Source organism: Mangifera indica, chromosome 17, assembly GCF_011075055.1.
Source record: "Mangifera indica cultivar Alphonso chromosome 17, CATAS_Mindica_2.1, whole genome shotgun sequence".
Lineage (NCBI taxonomy): Eukaryota > Viridiplantae > Streptophyta > Magnoliopsida > Sapindales > Anacardiaceae > Mangifera > Mangifera indica.
This window is the reverse complement of record NC_058153.1, coordinates 13,255,325-13,279,933: the sequence shown is the minus strand read 5'-3', so window position 1 is coordinate 13,279,933 and position 24,609 is coordinate 13,255,325. Positions and strand designations below refer to the sequence as shown.

The 24,609-nt window shown below is 31.5% G+C and overlaps 2 protein-coding genes, 1 long non-coding RNA gene and 1 pseudogene across 12 annotated transcripts; 3 read left to right on the top strand and 1 right to left on the bottom strand.

Annotated features, from left to right (window-relative positions):
* Nucleotides 1-17,492, bottom strand: part of LOC123200294 — a 30,904-nt pseudogene extending 13,412 nt beyond the window's left edge.
* On the top strand, nt 1,377-11,784 carry LOC123201155. 10 transcript variants are annotated; one of them, XR_006498741.1, is made up of 12 exons: nt 1,519-2,008; nt 2,163-2,262; nt 2,350-2,454; nt 2,764-2,844; nt 3,090-3,214; nt 8,047-8,165; nt 8,450-8,517; nt 9,444-9,512; nt 10,044-10,111; nt 10,190-10,258; nt 11,213-11,387; nt 11,518-11,784. It is a non-coding gene; the product is annotated as an uncharacterized LOC123201155 (long non-coding RNA). The 10 variants fall into 10 exon arrangements; XR_006498733.1 differs by adding an exon at nt 1,377-1,460 and having other exon boundaries at nt 1,816-2,008; nt 10,044-11,387; XR_006498732.1 differs by lacking the exon at nt 10,190-10,258.
* Nucleotides 14,252-16,151, top strand: LOC123201153 (receptor-like protein 6). Its single transcript, XM_044616617.1, has one exon. The coding sequence runs from the start codon at nt 14,284-14,286 to the stop codon at nt 15,937-15,939; it is 1,656 nt and encodes a 551-aa protein (XP_044472552.1). The 5' UTR covers nt 14,252-14,283; the 3' UTR covers nt 15,940-16,151.
* Nucleotides 17,493-22,163: 4,671 nt separating the features above from the next.
* LOC123200293 (receptor-like protein 6) lies at nt 22,164-23,905 on the top strand. Its single transcript, XM_044615431.1, has 2 exons — nt 22,164-23,142; nt 23,238-23,905. The coding sequence occupies exons 1-2, from the start codon at nt 22,164-22,166 to the stop codon at nt 23,903-23,905; spliced, it is 1,647 nt and encodes a 548-aa protein (XP_044471366.1).
* Nucleotides 23,906-24,609: the final 704 nt, after the last annotated feature.

Below are 24,609 nucleotides of genomic sequence, written 5' to 3'. Positions count from 1 at the left end.
ATGTTCTTGCCTAGTCTTATTATTCTTAAATAAGTTGCAAGGGCAATTCCCAGTTCCTCCATTATTGTCTATATGGTTTATCAACTGGCGAATTTCTTCCATGGTGTAGACGATTGGAACTTTGAATGTATTGTTGTTGAAGTTTGATGAAGATAAATATTTCATATGGAAGATTTGTGCTTTTTGTCTAATTTTTCTTTATCAAGTTTTCTTTAGTTAATCTTATTTGTTAGTTTAAAGAAAATTTAAAAGTATCTTAAAAAGTGATGTTGTCTTCTCTGATAAATTTCTAATCTCATAATGCGTGAAATTTGAACCTTTAAGACCATAAAACTTTACAGACATCTTCAAGCATACCTATACATTAAAGGAATTAATCAATGTACGCCTGAGTTGAATGCTAATACAGCATTGTTTCGTTGAATGATTAAGGTTTCATGTATAAGTAAAGTAAATATATCCTACCATTATTAACTATCAAGTGGAGTAATACGGCAAGATGTTTATCAACAAAGATTCTCTAAACCACTCCAAATTGCTCAATTATTAACTATGAGGTGTACCCAATACCATACAAAAAACCCCACCCAAGTATTATCATCATCATCATCTTTTTCTCCATATATAATTCGTTGTTTTCACTCTTGAGAGGTTAAAAAATGAATTAAGTGAAATTGAAATTTAGAAGAGATTGCTTTAAATGTAAAGAACTTTCATATATGCTAAATTCTTGAAGGGAGATGATGAGATGTTTCTAATAATTTGATTTAAAGAGATATCTATTTGTTAAAATGAAGTCAAATTTGTAAGACATGGAGAAATGATACCCATAAATCATTGTAGTCAATACTTGCAAATGGACCATTTCACATTAAGCCTGAAATAAAAAAATAAAATATGTTGTGTAATTATGATAATAGATAATATAAAATATTATAGAGGATATTGATAAATCAAATAATCTCCCCTATAAAAAATTTTCAAAAAAAGTCTTTAGTAAGAAAAAATTAATAAAAGAATAAATATCATTATAACTATTATTTTTTAAACCAACATAAACATTTCATGATTTAAGGATGAATTTCATTCAAATTACTTTAAATTAAATTAAACAAATTGAATTTAAATTAAAATTTGAACTCGTTTTCATAAACAGAACGATTTTAAACCATTTGTGTATATGAATTATGTACTAAAAGTAAATACCCATAATTTTATTGTTAAACTTGTTATAGACAAAATCTTGCCCTATTTCTCATCAAAATCAATATTTTGGATTTGTAAAGTAAAAAAAACTTCGGCATGGGTTTTAGCATAACATGGATGCGTGTAATGCATGTATGTGAAACATGTCTCATGAAAAGTCTTTATTTGTGGTGTGTTTTTCTATTTTAGTTGGAGGATATAAAAGGGTGCATTTTAGAGAAAAGGAGAAAGACAAAATTGCTGAAAATTCGATGGTAACTAGATCAATTTTTTCTCTCTCTACTCTCTGTTGTTGCCTCTCCTTAGGTCAAATCTCCCACTAGCCCTTTCTCCCTCACTTCCTTCAATCTTGGTCTAAATTTTAGATTAGATTTGAATTCGAATTCTATCTTTGGATTGATTTGATGAATGTGTGTAGCAAAATCTAAAATGACAATTCATGATTCTTCAGTTTTGATGATGGATAACGCAGGGAGTTGCTTGTGTTCATGCATCCTTAATTTTGTGGAAATTTTTTTTTTTCTTTTTGTACATTTTGATGTGTATTACTCTTAATTGTTATTGTTATTATTATTTTTGATAAACTAAGTTCTTGTTGTTTTTGTGCAGGTGCTATAGACTTTGGGAGAGGCACTTTGGTGGTGATGAACCATTGATTGACAAGTTACCATTTGATTTTCAACATGTGGATGTGTTTTCTTCAGAAAGGCCTGGACCCATTGATAATTCTGATTTAATAGAAAACAGTAATTGTCCTGAAGGTGATTCTCTAGAGGTTCGTAGAAATTTGGTGGAAGGGCAGGTGAGTTTTTTTATTCGATGATGTAATCATGCATAACCTATTAGATGGCACACAGTGGACCTATTGCCATCCAAGAATATGCTTTTTTTCTTTTTTTCATCCTTGCCTACAAGTTCTCTTAGATCTTTTATGAACGTCTTTGCTTGCTTTTCAGATACCCACAGTACTTGACAAACAAGGAGCACAACTACTTGCGGTTGCATTTCTTGTTCTCTCCAGATCATGGATTTCCGATCGGATTGCCCCGTTGAATGGTATTACCAACTTTTAGTTCTATTATATTTGCATTTAATACTCTGAGAGGTTACATTTATGTTAATGGAACACGTTAATGCTCACAGGAACCACTGTGAAATATGTTCTGGAGCAGGACGAGGCCTCTTATGTTCGTTCAATAACAAACTCTTTGATAAGTTTTTGAGACCAGTAGATCTGACAAAAACTAGGTAATTGTAAAAATTTATATGCCCAGGAATGTGAGCTTCGGCATTCATGTTTTTCTCATGCATTTTCTTCCAGCTCACCAAGGGCTGAAATTACCCATCTCTTTGCATATATATAGTGCTAATCGTCGTGGTTGATTTCCTTCTTAGTGAAAGTTTGTGAATATGCTAAGAAAGTGAGTTCTCGTCGGTTACATATAGTGGTGTTGTCCTTTGTGAAGCTCTTTCTGCCATACATACCTTGTTTATGTTATGGTATGCTAAATGTTTCAGTGGGAAGAAGATCATTTGAATTACATTTTTTTTTCACAGGTACTTGACAGGCAAGTTGGCCCTTGGATGGAGAATTCATATGACTCAAAGAACTACTTAAGGAATAATGCATTTTACAAGGTAATTAGATTGTATGCTGAAGTAAGCTACGAATTTTTATACTCCAGGGGCTGTGCAGAATACTGATTAATTCCCTCTATAAGAACTCTGAAGTACATTTGTGTATTTCATGCTCAAAATTTACCAACTAAATTTTTTGGATAATAGACTGTTAGTGAATTGAAGCTTCTCTCTTTTGTCTTTCTCTGTAGTACTTGACCCATTATATGAGCAATTTTTGAACTTGTGTTGAATGCATATATTAGGATTTCAACATGTCTAGCAAAAGCATTGATGCAGATCAGCAAATAACTCAGGATTTGGAAAAGTTAACCTCTGATCTGGCAGGTTTGGTGACTGGTATGGTTAAGCCTTCTGTTGACATTCTCTGGTGAGCACTTGTCTCATTTTTATTTGATTTTCATTTCGTAGCAATCTAAATTATATTTGAAACCGTAATTATAATAATAATAAGATGATGATGATGATGATGATAATAATTCAATAGTATTATTAACAATTTTTGGGTTAGTTCAGGCTATTCGGGTTGGCTAGGTGTCAATCTGAACACAACCTAATTTCTTTAAGGATAATCCAAATTTGATCCAAACAATTTCTGTTGTCGAAAATCATAACTCTAACCCAATTTTTTTAGTATCGAATCATATCAAGCCAATTGATCATATCAAATTTTGTCAAGTGTATTTTATAGGATCTCAATTGTATGGATTGAAGTTGCATTTTATTAATTTTTTCAATTAATTTAATAGTCTAAATTAGTATTTCATTTTTACGAAAATAAATTGAAATTTCTTATTTATTAGAAGTTTGTACATTTTCTATGCATGATTTGTCTTTGTTTCAAAGACTTGAGTCAATGTAAATATCTAATGTTTCTATATATATTTGAAACAGATTGCATTCTGCGATTAGAAACCTGACGCAACTAAATTCTCTTGCACTTAACTCAAATCAATTGCAAGGCCCATTTCCTAGCGCTCTCTATCACCTCAAGAACCTTGAATATCTTTTCCTTGATTCAAATAATATGAATGGCACAATAGATCTGGATATGATTGCTTCTAAACTCAGGAAGTTAAAATATTTGAGTCTCTCCGCAAACAGTTTTTCATTGCACATTGATACCAATGGTCATACTAAATTTCCGAAGCTTAGTCATCTTGGATTGAGGTCCTGCAACCTAAATAAGTTCCCAAGCTTCTTGCGGAATCAAGATCAATTGACAGACCTAGACCTTTCCTCAAACAAGATTGCTGGCAAAATACCTAGATGGTTTTTGAACGTAAGCGTAGATTCGTTGCAAAACTTGAACCTTGCCAACAATCTTTTAACTGGCTTTGACTAACATCACGTGTTGTGTTTCTTTTCATGCTCCTGCCTAGTCTTATTATTCTTATTGTCCACATGGTTTATCAATAGGCGAATTTCTTCCATGGTGTAGATGATTGGAACTTTGAATGTATTGTTGTTAAAGTACGATGAAGATAAATATTTCATATGGAAGATTTGTGTTTTTTGTCTAATTTTTCTTTATCAAGTTTTCTTTAGTTAAGTTTATTTGTTAGTTTAAAGAAAATTTAAAAGTATCTTAAAAAGTGATGTTGTCTTCTCTGATAAATCAGTGTCTAATCAACCTGTAATTATTCCTCAGAAAATCCTCAAGTTGGATGACTATCATATGTACCAAAAAGCATTACCTCACGCACATTCAGATCCTGCGGAAAGAGACAGTGTTACAGGCCCTGTATCTGATTCAGGTTAAATTTATCATAGTCTTCGCATAGAAGATGCAATGAGAACTTGTCCAGTAAACTTGTTTATGATAACTGGAACCTTGGGTTGGGGAAGGCGTTGTTGAATATAGGGCTAGATTTGAATCAAATTTGGTTGAGCTCGAGCTCAGACTTAGTTTAAACGAGTTCAACTCAAACAAGCTCAAGTTTGAGTGTTCAATATTTTCAACAAGTTGTTGAAACAAGGTGTTGTTGAATAATGTCTATGGAGTGGTTACTTATTTTTTTCTACATCATTCTAAAAGATTATCCAAGGAACTCATTAAGAAAGAGCTTCAGGTTGTTGCTGAAGATGTAGCTGCTTCTGTTTTCCAGTCAGCAGTCAGGAGAGCGATATAGAAATGAAGCACAGAGCCAAACTTGAGGTGTGCCTTGTGTTTATGACTTGTATAGTGTTTCTACTTGTTTAAATTTTATGTTTCCTGTAGCGTTGCATTGGAGTTGTTTAGTATTGATGACTGATGATCGTTCCCACGTAGGACTCATCGCTATCTAGTTGAAACACAGTGAAGAGTTCAGATAAAAAATAGAACTACATATAGAATTTGTAGCTAAAAGGCATTCTTATTCACAGATATAAAGGCGTAAAGCAAAGGTTTTTCAGATTACAGGGATCATGATCCAGAAAATCTATCCAGAGGAATATAGTTCTAATCTTGTAATGCGTGAAATTTGAACCTCTATGATCATAAAATTTTACAGACATCTTCAAGCATACCTATACATGAAAGGAATTAATCAATGTACGTTTTAGTTAAATGCTAAAGCAAGTATAAACAGGCAGCCTTGTTTAGTTGAATGATTAAGGTTTCATGTATTAGTAAAGTAAACATATGCTACCAGTCTTTGTAATTTTTCCTTCAATGCATTGCCTCTAACAAGTTATCTGATATTGTTTCCCACCAAGGTGTGGACATGAAGTGTAACCCAGTAGTCATGCTTCAATTCTTTGTTTACGCGAAATTTTCACTGCTAGACTTACCTGCATTACTTCTTTCCCAAAATACTTGTAAATCTACAAGACGTGTAGTCAATAATATGCAACTCTTGCAAATAGACCATTTCACACAAAGCTTGAGATAAAATAAAAATATATTCTGTAATTATGATGATAGATAATATAAAAAATTATAGAGAGCATTGGAAAAAAAAAAGTCTTTAGTGAGAGAAAATTAATAAAGAAATAAATGTTTTGCCATTATAATTACTATTTTTATAATTTTAACGATCAATTATATATATTTTCATTAAAATTAAATAAATTTATACTTTTAATAACTCATTTTTTATTTTTTTTTCACTAAAAAACTTGCAAAATCATCATTATTGGTCTTATAAATATATAAAAAACTAAGGATCGACACAAATTAAGCTAAACTTGAATACCTCCTTCATTTTAAGACATTTATATATTTTTTTAACCGACATAAATATTTCTTGATTTAAGGATGAATTTCATTCAAATTACATTAAGTTAAATTAAATAAATCAAATTTAAGTAAAAGTTTGAACTCGTTTCTATAAATAAAAAGCTTTCAAACCACTTTAAACATTTAATTTTGAATTGGTTAAAATAAAAAATTAAGTAAAATTATTTTTCAATGGATTTTGAATTTTAATTTATCAATTTTAAATTAATCTTAAATTGACACTTATTTAAATATGGTATAGAGAGAATCCTGCCCTATTTCTGGTCAAAATCAATATTTCGGATTTGTATGGTAAAAAACCTTGGGCATGGGCATGGGCATGGGTATTGGCATAACATGGATGCGTGTAATGCATGTATGTGAAACATGTCTCACGAAAAGTATTTATTTATATATGGTGTGGCTTTCTACTTTAGTTGGAGGAGGTAAAAGGGTGCATTTTATGGAAAAGAGGAAAGGCAAAATCGCTGAAAATGCGATGGTAATTAGATTAATTTTTTTTATCTCTCTACTCTCTCCGGTCGCTTCCTCTCGCCTTTTCTCCATCACTTCCTTCAATCTAGGTCTAAATTTTATATTAGATTTGAATTCGAATTCTATCTTTGGATTGATTTGATGAATGTGTGTAGCAAAATCTAAAATGACGATTCGTTATTCTTCGGTTTTGATGATATAATCATGCATAACCTATTAGTTGGCACACAGTGGACCTACTGTCATCCAAAAATATGCTAATTTTTTTTTCATCCCTGACTGCAAGTTCTCTTAGATCTTTTATGAACCTCTTTGCTTTACCCACAGTACTTGACAAACAAGGAGCACAACTATTTGCGGTTGCATTTCTTGTTCCTCCAGAAAATGGATTTCCGATCGGATTGCTCGTTGAATGGTATTGCCAACTTTTAGTTATTTTATATTTGCATTTAATAATCTGAGAGGTCACATTTATGTTAATGGAACACGTTAATGCTCACAGGAACCACTGTCAAGTATGTTCTGGAGCAGGATAAGGCCTCCTTTGTTCGTTCAATAGCAAATTCTTTGATAAGTTTTTGAGACCAGCAGATCTGAGAAAAACTTGGTAATTGTAAAAATTTATAAGCCCAGTAATGTGAGCATTGGCATTTATGTCTGTCTCATGCTTTTTCTTCTAGCTCACCAAGGGCTGAAATTACCCATCTCTTTGCATATTTGTAGTACTACTCCTCGTGATTGATTTCCTTCTTAGTGGATGTTTGTGAACACACTATGAAAGTGAGTTCTCGTCGGTTACATATGGCGGTGTTGTCCTTTGTGGAGCTCTTTCTGCTATTCATACCTTGTTTATGATATGGTATGCTAAATACTTCAGTGGGAAGAAGAACTTCATTTGAATTACATTTTTTTTACAGGTACTTGACAGGGAGGATGGCCCTTGGATGGAGAATTCGAATGACTCAACACTTACTGAAGAACTACTTTAGGAATAATGCATTTTACAAGGTAATTAGATTGTATGTTGAAGTAAGCTACGAATTTTTATACTTCCGCGGCTGTGCAGAACACTGATTAATTACCTCTATAAGAACTCTGAAGTACATTTGTGTATTTCATGCTAAAAAGTTACCAACTAAATTTTCTGGATAATAGACTGTTAGTGAATTGAAGCTTCTCTCTTTCATCTTTCTGTATTAGTACTTGACTCATTATATGAGCAATTTTTGAACTTGTGTTGAATGCATATATTAGGTTTTCAACATGTCTAGCAAAAGCATTGATGCAGATCAGCAAATAACTCTGGATTTGGAAATGTTAACCTCTGATCTGACAGGTTTGGTCACTGGTATGGTTAAGCCTTCTGTTGACATTCTCAGGTGAGCACTTGTCTCATTTTTATTTGATTTTCATTTGGTAGCAATCTATAAGGTCTGAGTTGGAATCGAAATAACTTGAGTATTCATGCAATTTCAATGGTTTACTTAGAGAATGAAGCTCGACAGGTCAGAGGGGAGTTGCCGTACTCTGTGTACATGTTCCTTGGTTTGGGTTTTCTTAGGACTGTTACTCCTGAGTTTGGTGATTTGACAAGTTGAGAACAACAACTTGAAGGAACCTCTAGGTAATTTTATTTTTGTTTTAGCTTTCTTATTTGCTTTTGCCCAGTTTTACATGCATGATTGTGCACACATAGAGATAGATACTTGAGCTTTGTTCTGTTTCTTCTTGACTTCAATTCTTTAATCAAAGTTTTTTTATTCGATGATATAATCTTCCTTTCTCTTTCCAGCCATGTTTTTTTACCAGGTGATTTTATAACTCTGAATCTTTACCAGCAACCTTTGGGCAATGGACATGGTTGTAGGTGAATAATTTCATGTCACTGTACTGGTTATATTCTTTCAGGTCCCCCCAGCTGAGATGGAACATTTACATCAATCCAATGCTGAAATTTCTGATGCTACTGTCATTTCGTAAGTATCTAGTGTTTTGTTTTTTCTCAGTTGAGTACATCTACATACACTTGGCTTGTATAATTTATGTGTGCAGGATCATGACTATTTGAAAATACTAACTTGCTCACTAGTTCTCAAACACGAGAAAACATTCTCTTGTTCAATGCTTCTGAACATTATCTCTAACAGAAATTTTCATGTCGTTTGGTGAAACAACAGTGCATGTATGGTTTATGTGATATATCCTAAGATCACTTCATCTACATGAATCTGGAAATTTTTAGTCACTTTTACCACTTAGCTTCCTTGCTTTTGTCTATGCATTGTAAAAGTTACCTAAAATTATTTGTTAAAAATTTTAAACTTAATTTGCTGTATAAAATGATTGATGCAAAAAATAGAATTATACAATTACAATAGTGAAGGGATTGTGTGCATCTGTTAAAAAAAAATAAATATAAGTGGGAATTGGGGGGCACATAGTGCCAAAACCTTTAAACAACTTCTGTGTTGCGCTTGAAACAGTCTACCCACACTATGATTCTGCATTTTATTTTAATAGTGGAACTTGGGGATATGCGAGCTTTCTACGAAATATGATGAAACAAATACTTGTAAAAATACTTTCAATTTCTCTCTTTTCTTTTTCCAATTTAATCTTAGCAAATGTGTGTATTGAAATTAGTTAATTGATATTTGATGCCACATATGCATGTAACTCAACAATTGAGCTTTAGAAAGAGAAAATTAAAAAAAGTTCTACCACCACAAGGTATGTATGTGTGTACTGAATAATTTTTATTTCAATATTGATTTTATTTTCATGTCAGCATGTTTATTGTTTATAATGTTGCATGCACATCTCTTTTTATTATGTTTGCTACTGCTACGTTTATTGATATTATGCTTTGAGGCTTTGATGGATACATCTTTGCCTTGTGCAGCTGTGTGGTGGTAGGCCTTCAGAAGGGGTATTTGTTGGTGCCTTGCTGTCTATGTCTTCAACTGCAGTGGTAATATTTTGCCACAGTAACTTGATTTTGTTAATATAATTTTTATCCTGGTAGTAATCAGATGGCAACAATTTTGTTTGTCATTGTTGCTCTTTATTGTTGACCTTTCCACGAAGCTTCATATCTCTCTCTCTCTCTCTATATATTTTTTTCATTTTATGGCTAGTTGTAGAGCACATTTATTGCATGACATGATTTCATATTTCACGTTATTGTATTGGTAATAGATCTCCAAAGATAAAGAATTCATCTAGGAAATGCTTGTTCAAGTAGTAGCTGAGGTTGAATCCTATAGAAACTGTATACTTACAGTTATTATAGAAACTAAAATACAAATTGATGCAATGTGCTGGTTTATTATAATATATTTCTCCATTCCTCATAAAACATTTTAACTTTAGTTGTATATATATTTTTGGTTTATTTGTGGAAAGAACTTTTTTGACCTTTTGTGATGCATTGAAGTTGGCCTTGGCTCCTCTGCTACTCTCCTCTTTTTTTTTTTAAACTGTTGTTATATGTTTTTTTCAGGACCATGCCTTCCCCCTTCTTAGCCCTTCTCATGGAAGTTGGTACTCTCCCTCAAATCAATGAGATTAGTAAGTTAAAATTGCTGAACACTTTAAAAAATTTGGTGCAATATTATCATGTATATTATGACCACCTCTTTACTGTAGGCCACCAGTTCAATGGCTGAAGTTTGGAATATGTTACTGGTGTCTTTCATATCATCTTCCCATCAATTGGTATATTCTGAAAAATAAATATATATATATTTGTGGTAGTCATATAAGTGATATATGCATACATTTATTTGTTTATTTTTACTTCTTTTCATCTATTTATAAAGTACCTCTCTGTGCTGCTTAGTGCAGTCTCCAGACCTATCCAGTGTGATTAACAGCCAATGAGAGTCAGGATTTAAACATTTATAATTTTTGCAAATTGTTTGATGCACTTTAATAGTTATGCAGACTGGGGAAGAGGCTACATTCTTTTTCAGTTCCTAATATCATATCATATGAATGAGATTACTGGATAGATTAAAACATGTGGGGTTCATTTGCTTCCACTTCAAGTGGTTGACTGGTTAGTTGTATTAGAGTGCCTAAAAACAAGCTTCCTTTAGTTAATTTTATTTGTTAGTTTAAAGAAATTTTAAAAGTATCTTAAGAAGTGATGTTGTCTTCTCTGATAAATCAGTGTCTCATCAACCTGTAATTACCTCATATGATTCAATATATCATAGTGTTTGAATAGAAGATGCAATGAGAACATGGCCAGTAAACATGTTTATTGTAACTGGAACCTTGGGTTAGGGGAAGGTATTGTTGAATATAGGGTTAGATTAGAATTGAGTCTGTTCAAGTTTGAGTTTGGGCTTGGTTCAAATGAACCTAAAATGAGCTTGATATAAACGAGCCCGAGCTTAAGAGTTCAATATTTTTGAGCTTGAGCTCGAGCTTAAGCTATAGTGATGTTCAACTGTCAAACTCGAAAATGTGAAAAATTCGATATGAATAAATTAAATCTTTTTAACCAATAAACATTAAAACAACCTCATTTTAGTATTGAATTGAGTCTAAAGCTTTAACTTGAGCTCAACTCCTTTTAAACCAATCGAGCTCGAACTCGAGTTTGAGTTTGACTCCACTCAAATCGAACCGAGCTCAAGCTTAGGCTGCCTTGTTCCTATGCAGAAGTTGCAGGAATGAATATTCATTGACCCTCAGAATCCTATGAAGTTGCACAACCTCCCATTACAGGTAATCCAGGATTATGTCAACAGTCAAATGGGGAAATCATCATGTGGTTTCTGATAAGTTCGTTACGGCAACCCTGCATTCTCTGCTGCTGAACCAGTTCATTTGATAGGTAGAACCCCATGTGTGTGCCTTGTGCTTATGACTTTTTTAGTGTTTCTACCTTTTTAAATTTTATGCTTCCTGCAGCTGATTAATCATGCTAATGTTTGCCAAACGATCTTTTGCTTTTCTTCTTTTAGTTCAGGGTATGAAGAACAAAGTGCCAGAGAAGTTGAATTTTGGTTTCCTGCTTCTGATGTTGGTCCCTTGCAGCTCAGGATTTGTTAAGTCTTAAATTCAAGAAAGAGGATCTGTTTGCTTTTATACTATTCACTGGTTAGAGCAATTTAAATCTGGTTTCTTTAGTCAACAGCCTTATCTTCAACTTCACATAACTTTTAGATTGCCTTTTATTATGTTGACTGTATACACTATTCTTTATTTTCATTTTAGATTGCCTTTTATTATGTTGACTGTATACACATTAGTATTTTTTTTTTTTAATTTTTTGAAAGTAGCCAATTACGATTTCAATTTCAATTTCAATCCATTATGGAATCAAAATCAGTCCAAAAATCGAATCTGCACCGAAACTACCCTGTCAGTTTCATTTTAGATTGCCTTTTATTATGTTGACTGTATACACATTTTGGTTAGGGATGTTTCTTATCATAATGCTATGGTAGTTTAGTTTAGGCCTCCGCGAGATAAGACACCTATCTTTTTCAAATTCCTAAACTTATGGGTTGATCATGAAAATTTTGTGGAGACTGTTCAAAAAGTGTGGAAGCTATCTGTAGAGGGTAATTCTATGTTTCGTCTCACGTAGAAATTGAAAAAGTTGAAAAGTAAGCTAAAATCTGTTCACATTAGGGATTCTAGCCACATTTCAGCTAGGATGAGAGAGGCTAAAGAGCATTGGGCTCAGGCACTTATGACTTTAGATGCAAATCCTTTATTTGTTGAGTATGTTGCCTTGGAGAGAGACCTTGCGAAATGATGCTTTTAGCTTTTGTAAGGATGAGGAGGCTTTTTAAAAGCGGTGATCGAGGATTCAGTGGCTGGCTTTAGAGGACCAAAATACTAAGTTCTTCTATAAGTCTTTAATTCACAAGCAGCTCAGTAATAGGGTTATGAGTCTAAGGGATAAGGGGGGTGCCATCATTCCTGATTAGCGAGGTTGAAAATTTTCTTTATCGTTAGGATTGAAAATTCTAAATTTGGATTAAAATTGTCATCTCTAACAATAGTTGCTATGACTAAGCTTAAAAATAGTCACTTAAGCCCCTGTTACCTTCTTACTTTCATATGAAAAATCATAGTAAACGTTGTTAATGAGTTTTATTTCGATTGAATCATATCTTTTTTTATCAATTCTAAGACGTCTTTTCTCCGACTCTTAACTAGTTTTATGCATAAAAATTAAGGATAATTAAAATTGTCAAATATCTAACCATTTAATTTTAGTTTTTATCTAAAATTGACTTATCTTAGATAAATTTTAGTATTTTTTTCTTAATTTTTTGAAACTAGCCAATTACGATTTCAATTTCAATTTCAATCCATTATGGAATCAAAATCAGTCCAAAAATCGAATCTGCACCGAAACTCCAGTACCCTGTCAGTTTCTTTATCCTTCCACTCTGTCAGATTCATTATAAGTACCCAAAAGAAAAAGCAGCAACAAATTAAGCATTCTTTTTCAAAATTCAAACTAAATGCAAATAAATGACAATAATTATATTAAAATTACATCCTCCAATCATATCTCCAACTCAAATATAATTAATTATTTCTCTTGCCCAAAAATGAATTCATTTGTCTAAAAATAGGGGTAATTATATCTGAAACTTTGTCTCATCGGATTTTTGTGTTATGTCATTTTAAGTTTATTATATTTTTTTTTATATTTTGTAATTATATATATATATATATATTTTGTAATTATATAAAACATATATGAAGTTACATTTTATTAATTTCTGCAGTTAATTTAAACTCTAAATTAATGAATTTTTACAAAAAGAAATTGAACTTTCTCATTTATTGAAAATTTGTACATTTTCTATACATGTTTTGTCTTTGTTTCAAAGACTTTTTGAGTCAATGTAAATAACTAAAGTCTCTATATATATTTGAAAATGGTTGCATTATAAATTCAAATGTGAAATTTCAAAAGACTTCCCCATGTGAGCAACCATTGACCAAGACTTGTGTGTTTGGAAGAATCTTCTAAGGATGTCCAACTCTTTAATTTACTTAATATAATCTTTTTTTTCAACAAACATTAATAATAATGAAAATATTTTTCCTTAATAATAATAACAATAACAATGTGTAAGTTTGTAAAAAGATATCATTTAAATTTAAATATTTAAATTTAAATTTTGTTTTTTGGAATCAAAATTTGAATTAGTGGCATATTTTATGAGCATGTTTGTATTTAGTAACCTTGTTTTAAAAATAAAAAAACTTTCAATCAATTAGCCATGATTTGAGAAAACTGAGCAGCACAACTTGACCACTTTAAGTAGTTTGTATTCATCAATTTCAAAGTTATTAAATTTCTAAACCTTTATAGGTCCTAGACTTTAAATGTCATGACTTTGAATTATTAGTCCAACCGTCTTATTTATGAATTGTCTCTTAGAAGTAATGTGAAATGATCCTGATTTTCAATAAACAGTCATTAATGAGCCCAAATAATAGACAAAAAAATTGGTTGCAAATTAATTTCATCCAACTAACATTACAATTATTATGAGAGAGCCTGATTGCGACTTGAGCTGAAATTTGGAATTACAAAAGGCTCCACCATCTTAATCCAAGATTATGACACCTGTATATTTTTTAGAATTTGAGTCAATAATATTGATGGTATATCCATCATGATCTGCCTATAAATTCATCTCATGCGTTTGAATAAGATCTTCGTAATCAAATCAAGCTACTTACCTAAATTATATATGGGGTTATCATTATTTTTCTTCTCATTTCGATGCTTAATTCTTTGGCTTTTACTCCTTTACTTTTCAGTACTTGCTCACTTCACTTGTTGTGTGCAATCACTCTGCCGTGATGATGAGCGCTCTGCCTTATTACAGTTCAAGGGAACCATGATTATCAATAAGTTTGCATCTTCTGAACCTTCTGTTTATCCTAAGGTTGCATCTTGGAAAGTCGATAAAGATTGCTGCCTATGGGATGGAGTCACCTGCAATGAGGTTACTGGTCATTTGGTCAAGCTCGACCTCGCTAGTAGTTGTCTTTATGGTTCTATCAACTCTAGCAGTAGTCTCTTCCATCTTGTCCACCTTACATGGCTTAGCTTGGATGATAATGACTTCAATGGCTCCAAAATCCCTTCCGCAATCAAGAACCTTTCTAGGTTATCATATTTGAGCCTTTATAATTCTAATTTTTCTGGTCAAATACCATCGGAAGTCCTAGAGCTTTCAAAGTTGGAGACCCTTGACACAACGTTTAATTTTAACTTGGAGCTCCAAAATCCAAGTTTAAGAAGCCTAGTTGAGAAGTTAACTCAACTCAAAGTCCTATATCTTGGTCACATCAACATTTCTTCATCAGTACCTGATATCTTAGCAAATTTATCTTCGTTGACTAAGTTATCTCTCAAGGGTTGCCATTTGAAAGGTGAATTCCCTGCAAAGATATTCCAATTACCTAACCTTCGCATGCTCAGTGTGCGTTTTAATCCAGATCTCTTTGGATCCTTGCCAGAATTTCAAAACAACAACCACCTTGAAGAATTGAGAGTTGCGAGCACATCGTTTTATGGTAAGATTCCACATTCAATAGGGAATCTTAGTTCCTTACAGACCTTGGATATAAGTTCTTGCAGTTTTTCGGGATTGATTCCGCCTTCACTTGGTAATCTTACCAAGATCACTTATCTTGGCTTAGCTAACAATACATTTTCTGGTGAGTTGCCAATTGCCCTTGGAAATCTTTCTTCTTTGGAAGGACTAGACCTTTTTGAGAACGATTTTTCAAGCCATGATTTTCGTTCATTGTCATGGATGGCCAGGTATAGTAAACTTACTTCATTAAGCCTTTCAGCGACCAACTTAGTTGGTGAAATTCCCTCTTGGCTTATGAGCTTAACAACCCTTACTATTTTACATTTGAGCACAAATGGGTTAAATGGTTCAATCCCTTCTCAAATTAGAAACTTGACACAATTGAAGGAACTTGCACTTAACTCAAATCAATTGCAAGGGCCATTTCCTAGCGGTCTTTACTACCTCCAGAACCTTGATTTGCTTTATCTTGATTCAAACAATTTGAGTGGCACAGTGGATTTGGGCATGATTGCCTCTAAACTCATAAATTTAGAAAATTTCAGTCTCTCTTCAAACAAATTTTCATTGCTCACTAATACCAATGGTGATACTAAATTTCCAAAACTTAGACGACTTGGATTGGGGTACTGCAACCTTAATAAGTTCCCAAGCTTCCTGCAGAACCAACATCAATTGGTGGACCTAAACCTTAACTCGAACAAGATTGCTGGCAAAGTACCTAGATGGTTTTTAAACGTAAGCGTGGATTCATTGCAAAACTTGAACCTTGCGAACAATCTTTTAACTGGCTTTGACTGACTTCATGTGTTGTGTTTCTTTCATGTTCTTCCCAAGTCTTATTATTCTTAAATAAGTTGCAAGGGCAACTCCCAATTTCGCCATTATTGTCCACATAGTTATCGACAGAAGAATTTCTTCCATGGTGTAGATTATTGGAACTTTGAATGTGTTTTTGTTAAAGTTTAGTGAAGATACATATTTCTTATGGAAGAATTGTATTTTTTGTCTAATTTTTCATTATTAATTTTTCTAAACAAACTTAATTTTTTTTTCTTTTTATAAGAATTAAACAGTTAATTTTACTTGTTAGTTTAAAAAAGTTTTAAATTTAATTTCTAACACTAATTTGGAAAATAACAATAAAAATTTATGATTTATACTTACGTTAGCATGCAACTAAACGTGGATGACTGCCTTTAACATCTGATATAAGGTGGATGTCCTGTAATTTCTACAAGGTATAATTTCAGGTTCTGCCAGTTATGGAAGACACTTATATCAGATATTAAAGACAAAAACTACAGTGAGAAAATCAATCTATGAAATAAATATGCAGGAAAATCGTTTAAAAGTTCACAAGAACAGAGTCCATAAGCCAATAAGTGCCACACATCAACTTGCTATCACATCATTACAATTGAAATTTCTCATACTCCATATACATAATTGTCGAAAGTTGAAACAAAAGAATTCCACTAAAGAGAAAACTGATGTCTTAAGCAGTCTATAGTCTACAGCAAGTTCTGAGATTTCCTTTGACGTTACAAGGCCCTTAACCGGATAGAAAGAAGGCTATATTAAAGTTGGTAATACCAAATAACATAATTGTTTTATTAACACATATTGACATCAGATATATATTGTACATAAAAAGAGTAAAGAAATACCTGTTAAGCTTTGCAAAGATTGCTCAAGCTCCCAACAAGTCATTACTGCTTCCATTGCATGAACACGGACATGTTGTTGCAACTAGTCTTTGAAAGAATAGAGAAACAGAACATAATGTGTCTACATCAGAAAGAAAAAAAGAAATGGAAGAGGAAACAAGGGTATTTAGATGAAAAAGAACACAAAATTCACGACCACTTTTATTATTCACTAATTGAGTTATTTATAATAGTTCAGTCAAAAGAATCCTATAGGCATAGACATAGATAAATTTAATCCAAAAAAAGTACAAATAGCTATAGGAAAAAGTTTTGAATTAGAGCTCCAACAACACTAACATTTCACAACCATTTTTAAATTCTGAAACAATCTTTCAAACTACAAAGCTAAACATACACAGTAGCTGGAAGTCTCTGTATGCTTTGTATCTGTCTCCTCTGCTTAGAAAAAATTTTGACCTCAAATTTTAACATATCAGGCCTTTTGATGAATAATTAATGCAAATTTGTTATTGAGAAAAAGTTCTACAATTTGGTCCCAAGTCACGGAGAAGGGTGAAATGTTACCAGGACAAAAAAAGGACCGAGGACTGGACAATAATTGCCTAATTGCGAGCCACCATCAGCAGTAGATTGCATAACATCTGCTATAAAGAAATCCAAATTTCTTCCATTATATGCCATTACAAATCAGTTATGTATATTAATTATGGATTTTATCATTGAAGTTTGTTTTCAGAACCTTATCTTGAGTATGATAGCATTCATTCTCATCAGAAGAAGATAGCATGAATGTTGAAAGTTGCAGAAGAGATGAACTAGGCCATCACTATCCTAGTCTTAAAATAACAACCATCATTCTCATTAGCAAAAGGCCATGCTATATTTCACAAGCATTTACTCATCCAAGAAGCAAATTTTCAAAAAAAAAAAAAATCTCTTTTTTATTTACAGATTTACTGAAGGGTGAAAAACAAATCAGAAAAAATAGAGCATTAAAAACTTCTTAGTGGACTGGGAAATGGAGTAAAGAAAAAGCAGCCCTCTTGAAGAGACTTGAAGTTGGCTCTATGAAGCAAGCACAAATTCGACAACACAAGAAAAAAGAAAGTATTAGGTACACTAACTGGTGCATTTTCATCAAGACAATGCAACAACACACAAACTCAATTCTGGAAATTACTGTTTATTTAGCACAGCAGCAATTTGTCTTTCAATTTTAACCAATCAAATGACCTTCAAATCATGCAAATTATATATCATTAGAAAAACCATTCAAGGAGCTTTCTAATGGTATATAATATCAATCACAACTCAATCAACAAGATATTCAAAACTAGCTACAAAGTTTGCTGACAAAAACTGGAAATTGCAAAATCATACACTGTGAATAGTATCTGAGGCATACAACACACATTCACATCTTCACACTTTAGATTTTAAGGGTAACAAGAAAATTAACCAAGACATAAAGGAAAGTTCCACCAACCTCGAGATCTTCCACCATCAATTCTTCCTCCAAGATGAATTGGATAAAAGAACAAACAAAGAAAAGCTACAAGCTTTGCTTGAAATTTTCAGACCATATAGCTTGTGATAGAGACGTTTTTGTGGAATTTTGTCAATTACTAAGGGAAACAAGATAGATATATGTAGGTAATAATACCAAAGTTGAAGTAAAAGGAATGAGCACATGCAAATTGGTTTTACGCGGTGGTCAAACCTTATATCTATATGATGTCTTATATGCTCTAGAAATTCGATGAAATTTGGTCTCTGTAATGGTTCTATTGAAACTAGGATATTGTTTAACTTTCTATGAAAGCTTAGTTAAAATTTATTATGATAATGTGTTTTATGGATCTAGATTTCTATCATAAGGTTTTATGATACTGGACAACTTATTTTGTAATAATGATAATTCTTTTGGTTTTTCATTATTTACAACTCCTAATAGTCTAAATGTGATGAAAATAAATGACATGCTAGACTATGGCATATTGGCCAAGAAAGAGTAAACAGACTAGCCCGTGAAGGTTTATTAAAACTTATCATGAAATTAGATTTGTATATTTATGAGCATTGTCTAGTAAAAAAAACTAGTAGAAAACCTTTTGGCAAAACTACTAAGTCGATAACTTCCTATCAAAGGAGTCTAAAGTTTACAAGTGAAAAAGTCACACTTATATACAAGAGAAAGTGGCGGCAAAATGAGCATTCATAGGACATTAATTAGACAAGTAAGCTATGATATTCATTTAAGCTTAGTCAATCAAGTAAACTAATATCATACTATATTAATGAAGAAAATGACAAAAAGGAAACAACTTTTCTCTAAAAAGTGGAACTATGTCCACCAACTAAAGTTACTTGTTTTCTCTTTAGTTGCAATTCAACTAAATGGGTTTTATGGCATTTTGGGCTCCAATTTAAGTGATGGATGGTTGTCTCATCTACTTGGGCTTCAAAGTGGGCTTGTAGTTGGCTTCAAAGTGGGTTTGTAGTTGGCTTCTTGGACTCATTTAAGTTTCCATTTCATTAAGGTCTTGGATGTAAGTAATGAAAGTGCACCCAAAAGTAAAGTTGGGCCAAATTGGAGATGGCAAAGGTTCTCTTGGCTTGCATAGAGCTTTTCCCTCATTCCCTTCATTAGCTTGGGTTGAATGGTGCATGGCTAAAAACTTGGGGGCCGAAAATGTTGAAGTGGTCGGAAATACATCACTAACCCATCTATCAAGTGGAGTAATATGACAAGATGATTATCAACAAAGAGATTCTCTAAACCACTCCAAGAAGCTCAATTATAAACTATTAAGTGTACCCAATAGCATGATTCTTATAATGATGCCATCACATACCACACAAAACACCCCACCTTAGTATCAACATCATCATCAATTGTATGGATTGAAGTTACATTTTATTAATTTCTTCTATTAATTTAAAATTTTAGATTAGTATATCATTTTCATAAAAACAAATTGAACTTTCTTATTTATTAGAAGTTTGTACATTTTCTATATATGTTTTGGCTTTGTTTCAAAGACTTTTGAGTCAATGAAAATTTTTGAAGTTTTACATATGTGCATGATATTCATAAATATTTAAAATTTAAATTATTTTCTTTCTAAAATTATGTGAAATACTCTTAATTTTCTAAGTCTATCAACAACCATTGTCTAGACTTGTGTGTTTGGAAGAATCATATAAAGATGCCTATATCTTTAATTTACTCAAAATAATATTTTTCCAACAAACATTAATTATAGTGAAAATATTTTCCATAATTAGCCAAAAATTATAAAAAAAAACTTTCAATCAATTAGCCAAAAATTGCGATTACTAATTAATAACTTATTATTTGTTTAAATAATCAGATAAGGAATTATGTGCTCATGATTTGATAAAATTGAACACAACTTTGACCACTTTCAGTAACTTGTATACATCAATTTCAAAGTTATTAAATTTCCAAACCTTTATAAGGCCAGATTTTAAATGTTATGACTTTGAATTATTATTTCCTTTCACTATTAAATTTATGGCATTGGCTGTATTATTTGTCAACAGTCAAATTTGAAAAATCTCTCTTAGACTAATTGCATTGAGCTAAAATTTGGAATTCCAAAAGGCTTCAAAATTTCAATGCAAGATTTTGACAATTAATGCAAAATTATAACTAATTTCATCACCAACAATTATATATAAAATATGAGTTAATAATCCCTGACTCAGCAAACATTTATCACTCGAAGTTTGTGTTAAGTTTGTTAAGTTTGAAAATATATCTGTCAATTGTTATTGTTAAAAAAATATTTTAATTATAAGAGTATAAAGAATATTTAATCAGTAATATCAAAAAAAATAAAATTTAATTCTTTTTTTAATCTTAGTTTTGAAAATATATAATTTCTCCAGTTTAATTGAATTCATATCCTACACCATATAGACTAGGGTTGTGCATAGTTCAATTTAGTGCGGTTTGAGAGCTTTTCAAATTAAATTGAAAAATTTTTAAGTCAAACTGAACCATTTTAAATTTTAAACTAAATCATTTTAAATTTCAAACCAAACTAAACTAAAAAAATACGGTTTGGTCTAGTTTAAATTAAGGTTTAAACTTATTAAAATCATCTATTTTTAAATATATATTATTTAAAAAAATTAGTTGAATTATAATTTTCTAAAAAATAATATAAACATATAAAATATATATGAATAGTTAGGATCTATTCATGATTAATTTATAGAAACAAATAACGATTTTATAGGATCTTGAAGTTACATTTTATTAATTTCTTCAATTAATTTAAAACTCTAAATTAGTGAATTTTTAAGAAAAGAAATTGAACTTTCTCATTTATTGGAAGTTTGTACATTTTTTATGTATATTTTCTCTTTATTTCTCTGACTTTTAAGTCAATGTAAATATCTTAAGTTTTTATATATAATTGAAACTAGTTACATTATGAATTCAAAAGTGGAATTCTAAAAAGTTCCACCATCTTAACAATCATTGACCAAGACTTGTGTGTTTGGAAGAATGATATAAGGATGCCCTTTTCTTTAATTTCTAAACCATTGACCAAGGCGTTTGTAATTAATAACCTTGTTTAAAAAAATTTCAATCAAATAGCCAAAAATTGTAATTAATAATTAGTAACTTATCATTTATTTAAATAATCAAATGGAGAATTATGAGCTTATGATTTGATAAAGTTGAATAGCACAACTTGACCATATAATCTATCCATTTTAAATTTACTAAATTTCTAACATTTATAAGGGCTAAACATTAAATATTTTAACTTTAAATTATTATTTCCCATCACTATGAAACTTCCAATCTTTCCTTTTTCTCATTGCTCAAAATTTCAAGTTTGTTGACTAAGATGTTCTATCCAACTGTCTTATTTATGAATTGTTAGAATTTCTTATCATTTTCCCAGAAAAAAAATTAAGCTTGTTATGTAAGCATATAGTGAGAATGAATGCAAAATAAAGCACACCTTTTCTGACTAAATAACGTTTCTAAAACATTGATTGTATTATTTGTCTATAATCTAAGATTGTGACACTTGTATATTTTTTAGAATTTGAATCAACAATATTGATAGTATATCCATCATGATATGCGTATAAATTCATCTCATGCTTAAGAATAAGATTTTTATAATCAAATCTAGCGACTTACCTAAATTATATATGGGGTTATCATTATTTTTCTTCTCATTTCGATGTTTAATTCTTTGTCTTTTATTCCTTTATTTTGCAGTACTTGTTCGCTTCACTTATTATCTGCAACCACTTTGTCATGATGATGAGCGTCCTATCTTGTTACAATTCAAGGAAACCATGATTATCAATAAGTTTGCTTCTCCTGATCCTTTTGTTTATCCCAAGGTTGCATCCTGGAAAGTTGATAAAAACTACTACTCATGGGACAAGGTCAAATGCAATAAGGTTACTAGTCATTTGGTTGAGCTTGACCTCACTAATAGTTGCCTCTATGGTTCTATCAACTCTAGCAGTAGTCTTTTCCACCTTGTCCACCTTACAAGGCTTAGCTTGGCAAATAATGACTTCAATGGCTCCAAAATCCCTTCAATAATCAAGAACTTTTTTAGGTTATCATATTTGAACCTACATAATTCTAATTTTTTTGGTCAAATACCATCAGAAGTCCTAGAGCTCTCAAAGTTGGAGACCCTTGACATAATGTATAATTTTAACTTGAAGCTCCACAAGCCAAGTCTAAGAAGCCTACTTGAGAAATTAACTCAGTTCAAAGTCCTATATCTTGCTTATGTCAACATTTCTTCACTGATACTTGATATCTTGGCAAATTTATCTTCATTGATTGAGTTATCTCTCAAGGGGTGTCATTTACAAGGTGAGTTCCCTGCGAAGACATTCCAATTACCTAACCTTTGCATGCTTAATGTGCGTTTTAATCTAGATCTCTCTGGATCCTTGCTAGAATTTCAAAACAATAGCCCCTTTGAAGAATTAAGAGTTGCAAACACATCATTTTTTGGTGAGATTCCGCATTCAATAGGGAATCTTAATTCCTTACAGATCTTGGATATAAGTTCTTGTAGTTTTTGGGGATCAATTCCGACTTCACTTGGTAATCTTACCAAGATCAATCATCTTTACTTAAATGATAATCAATTTTCAGGTAAGTTGCCAGCTATCCTCGGAAATCTTTCTTCTTTGGAGGAACTAGAACTTTCTTTGAACAATTTTTCAAGCCAAGATTGTCGTTCATTGTCATGGATGGGCAAGTATAGTGAGCTTACTTCTTTACACCTTTCAAGGATCAACTTAGCTGGTGAAATTACCTCTCTTTGGTCAGAAGCCTAAAAAACCTTACCAAGCTCACTTATCTTTACTTAAATGACAATAAACTTTTTGATGAATTACCAGCTGCCTTCGAAAATCTATCTTCTTTGAAAGAACTAGACATTTCTTGGAACAATTTTGAAAGGTATGATTTTCGTTCATTGTCATGGATGGCCAAGTCTAGTGAACTTACTTTTTTAAGCCTTGCAGAGACCAACTTAGTTGGTGAAATTCCTTCTTGGCTCATGAGCCTAACAAGTCTTACTCACTTATATTTGAGCGAAAATGAATTAACTGGTACAATCCCTTCTCAGATTAGAAATCTGACGCAACTGAATCTTCTTGCACTTAACTCAAATAAATTGCAAGGCTCATTTCCTAGCGCTCTATATCACCTCGAGAACCTTAATTTGCTTTACCTTGATACAAATAATATGAGTGGCATAGTGGATTTGGACATGATTGCTTCTAAACTGATAAATTTAGAATATTTGAGTCTCTCTTCAAACAATTTTTCATTGCTCATTAATGCCAATGGTCATACTGAATTTCTGAAACTTAAACGTCTTTTTTTGGCGTCTTGCAACCTTAATAAGTTCCCAAGCTTCTTGCGAAACCAAGATCAATTGGCAGACTTAGACCTTTCCTCAAACAACATTGCTGGCAAAATACCAAGATGGTTTTTAAACGTAAGTGTAGATTCATTGCTAAACTTGAACCTTACCAACAATCTTTTAACTGGCTTTGACTGACTTCATGTGTTGTGTTTCTTCTCATCTTCTTCCCTAGTCTTATTATTCTTAAATAAGTTGTCAAGGCAAATCCCAGTTCCACCATTGCTCATGGAGTTTATCGAGTTTCATTCAATAATCCGACAAGAGGAATTCTTCTATGATACAGATTATTGGAACTTTGAATATATTTTTTTAATGTTTAATGAAAATAAATATTTCATATGGAAGAAATGTATTTTTTGTCTAATTTTTCATCATCAATTTTTCTATGCTAACTTAATTTTTATTTCCTTTTTTATAAGATTTAATTAGTTAATTTTATTTGTTAGTTTAAAGAAATTTTAAATTTAATTTCTAACACTAATTTGGAAAATAACTATAAAAATTAATTCTAATTTCCAATGTTTTCAAAATTGAATCGAATTGGACGGTTCAACCATGAACTAATTTTTAATCCAATCTATTTTTATGCAATTGTTGACCATGTATTAACTCAATCAAACCCAATAAAAATTGGTCAATTGAAAAAAAAGTATTAAACCAAGAAAACTTGGTTCACACTATACACAGCTTAATTATATATTGAAATCATTAAAATTTCTTAATTTTAAATTTAAAAGATTAAACTTAAAACTCAGTTAAATAGTAAAACACAAAATCGTAGAATCAAAATTTTGTGATTCTCTAACTCAAACGTAAATAAACTATCTTCATCTCTCAAA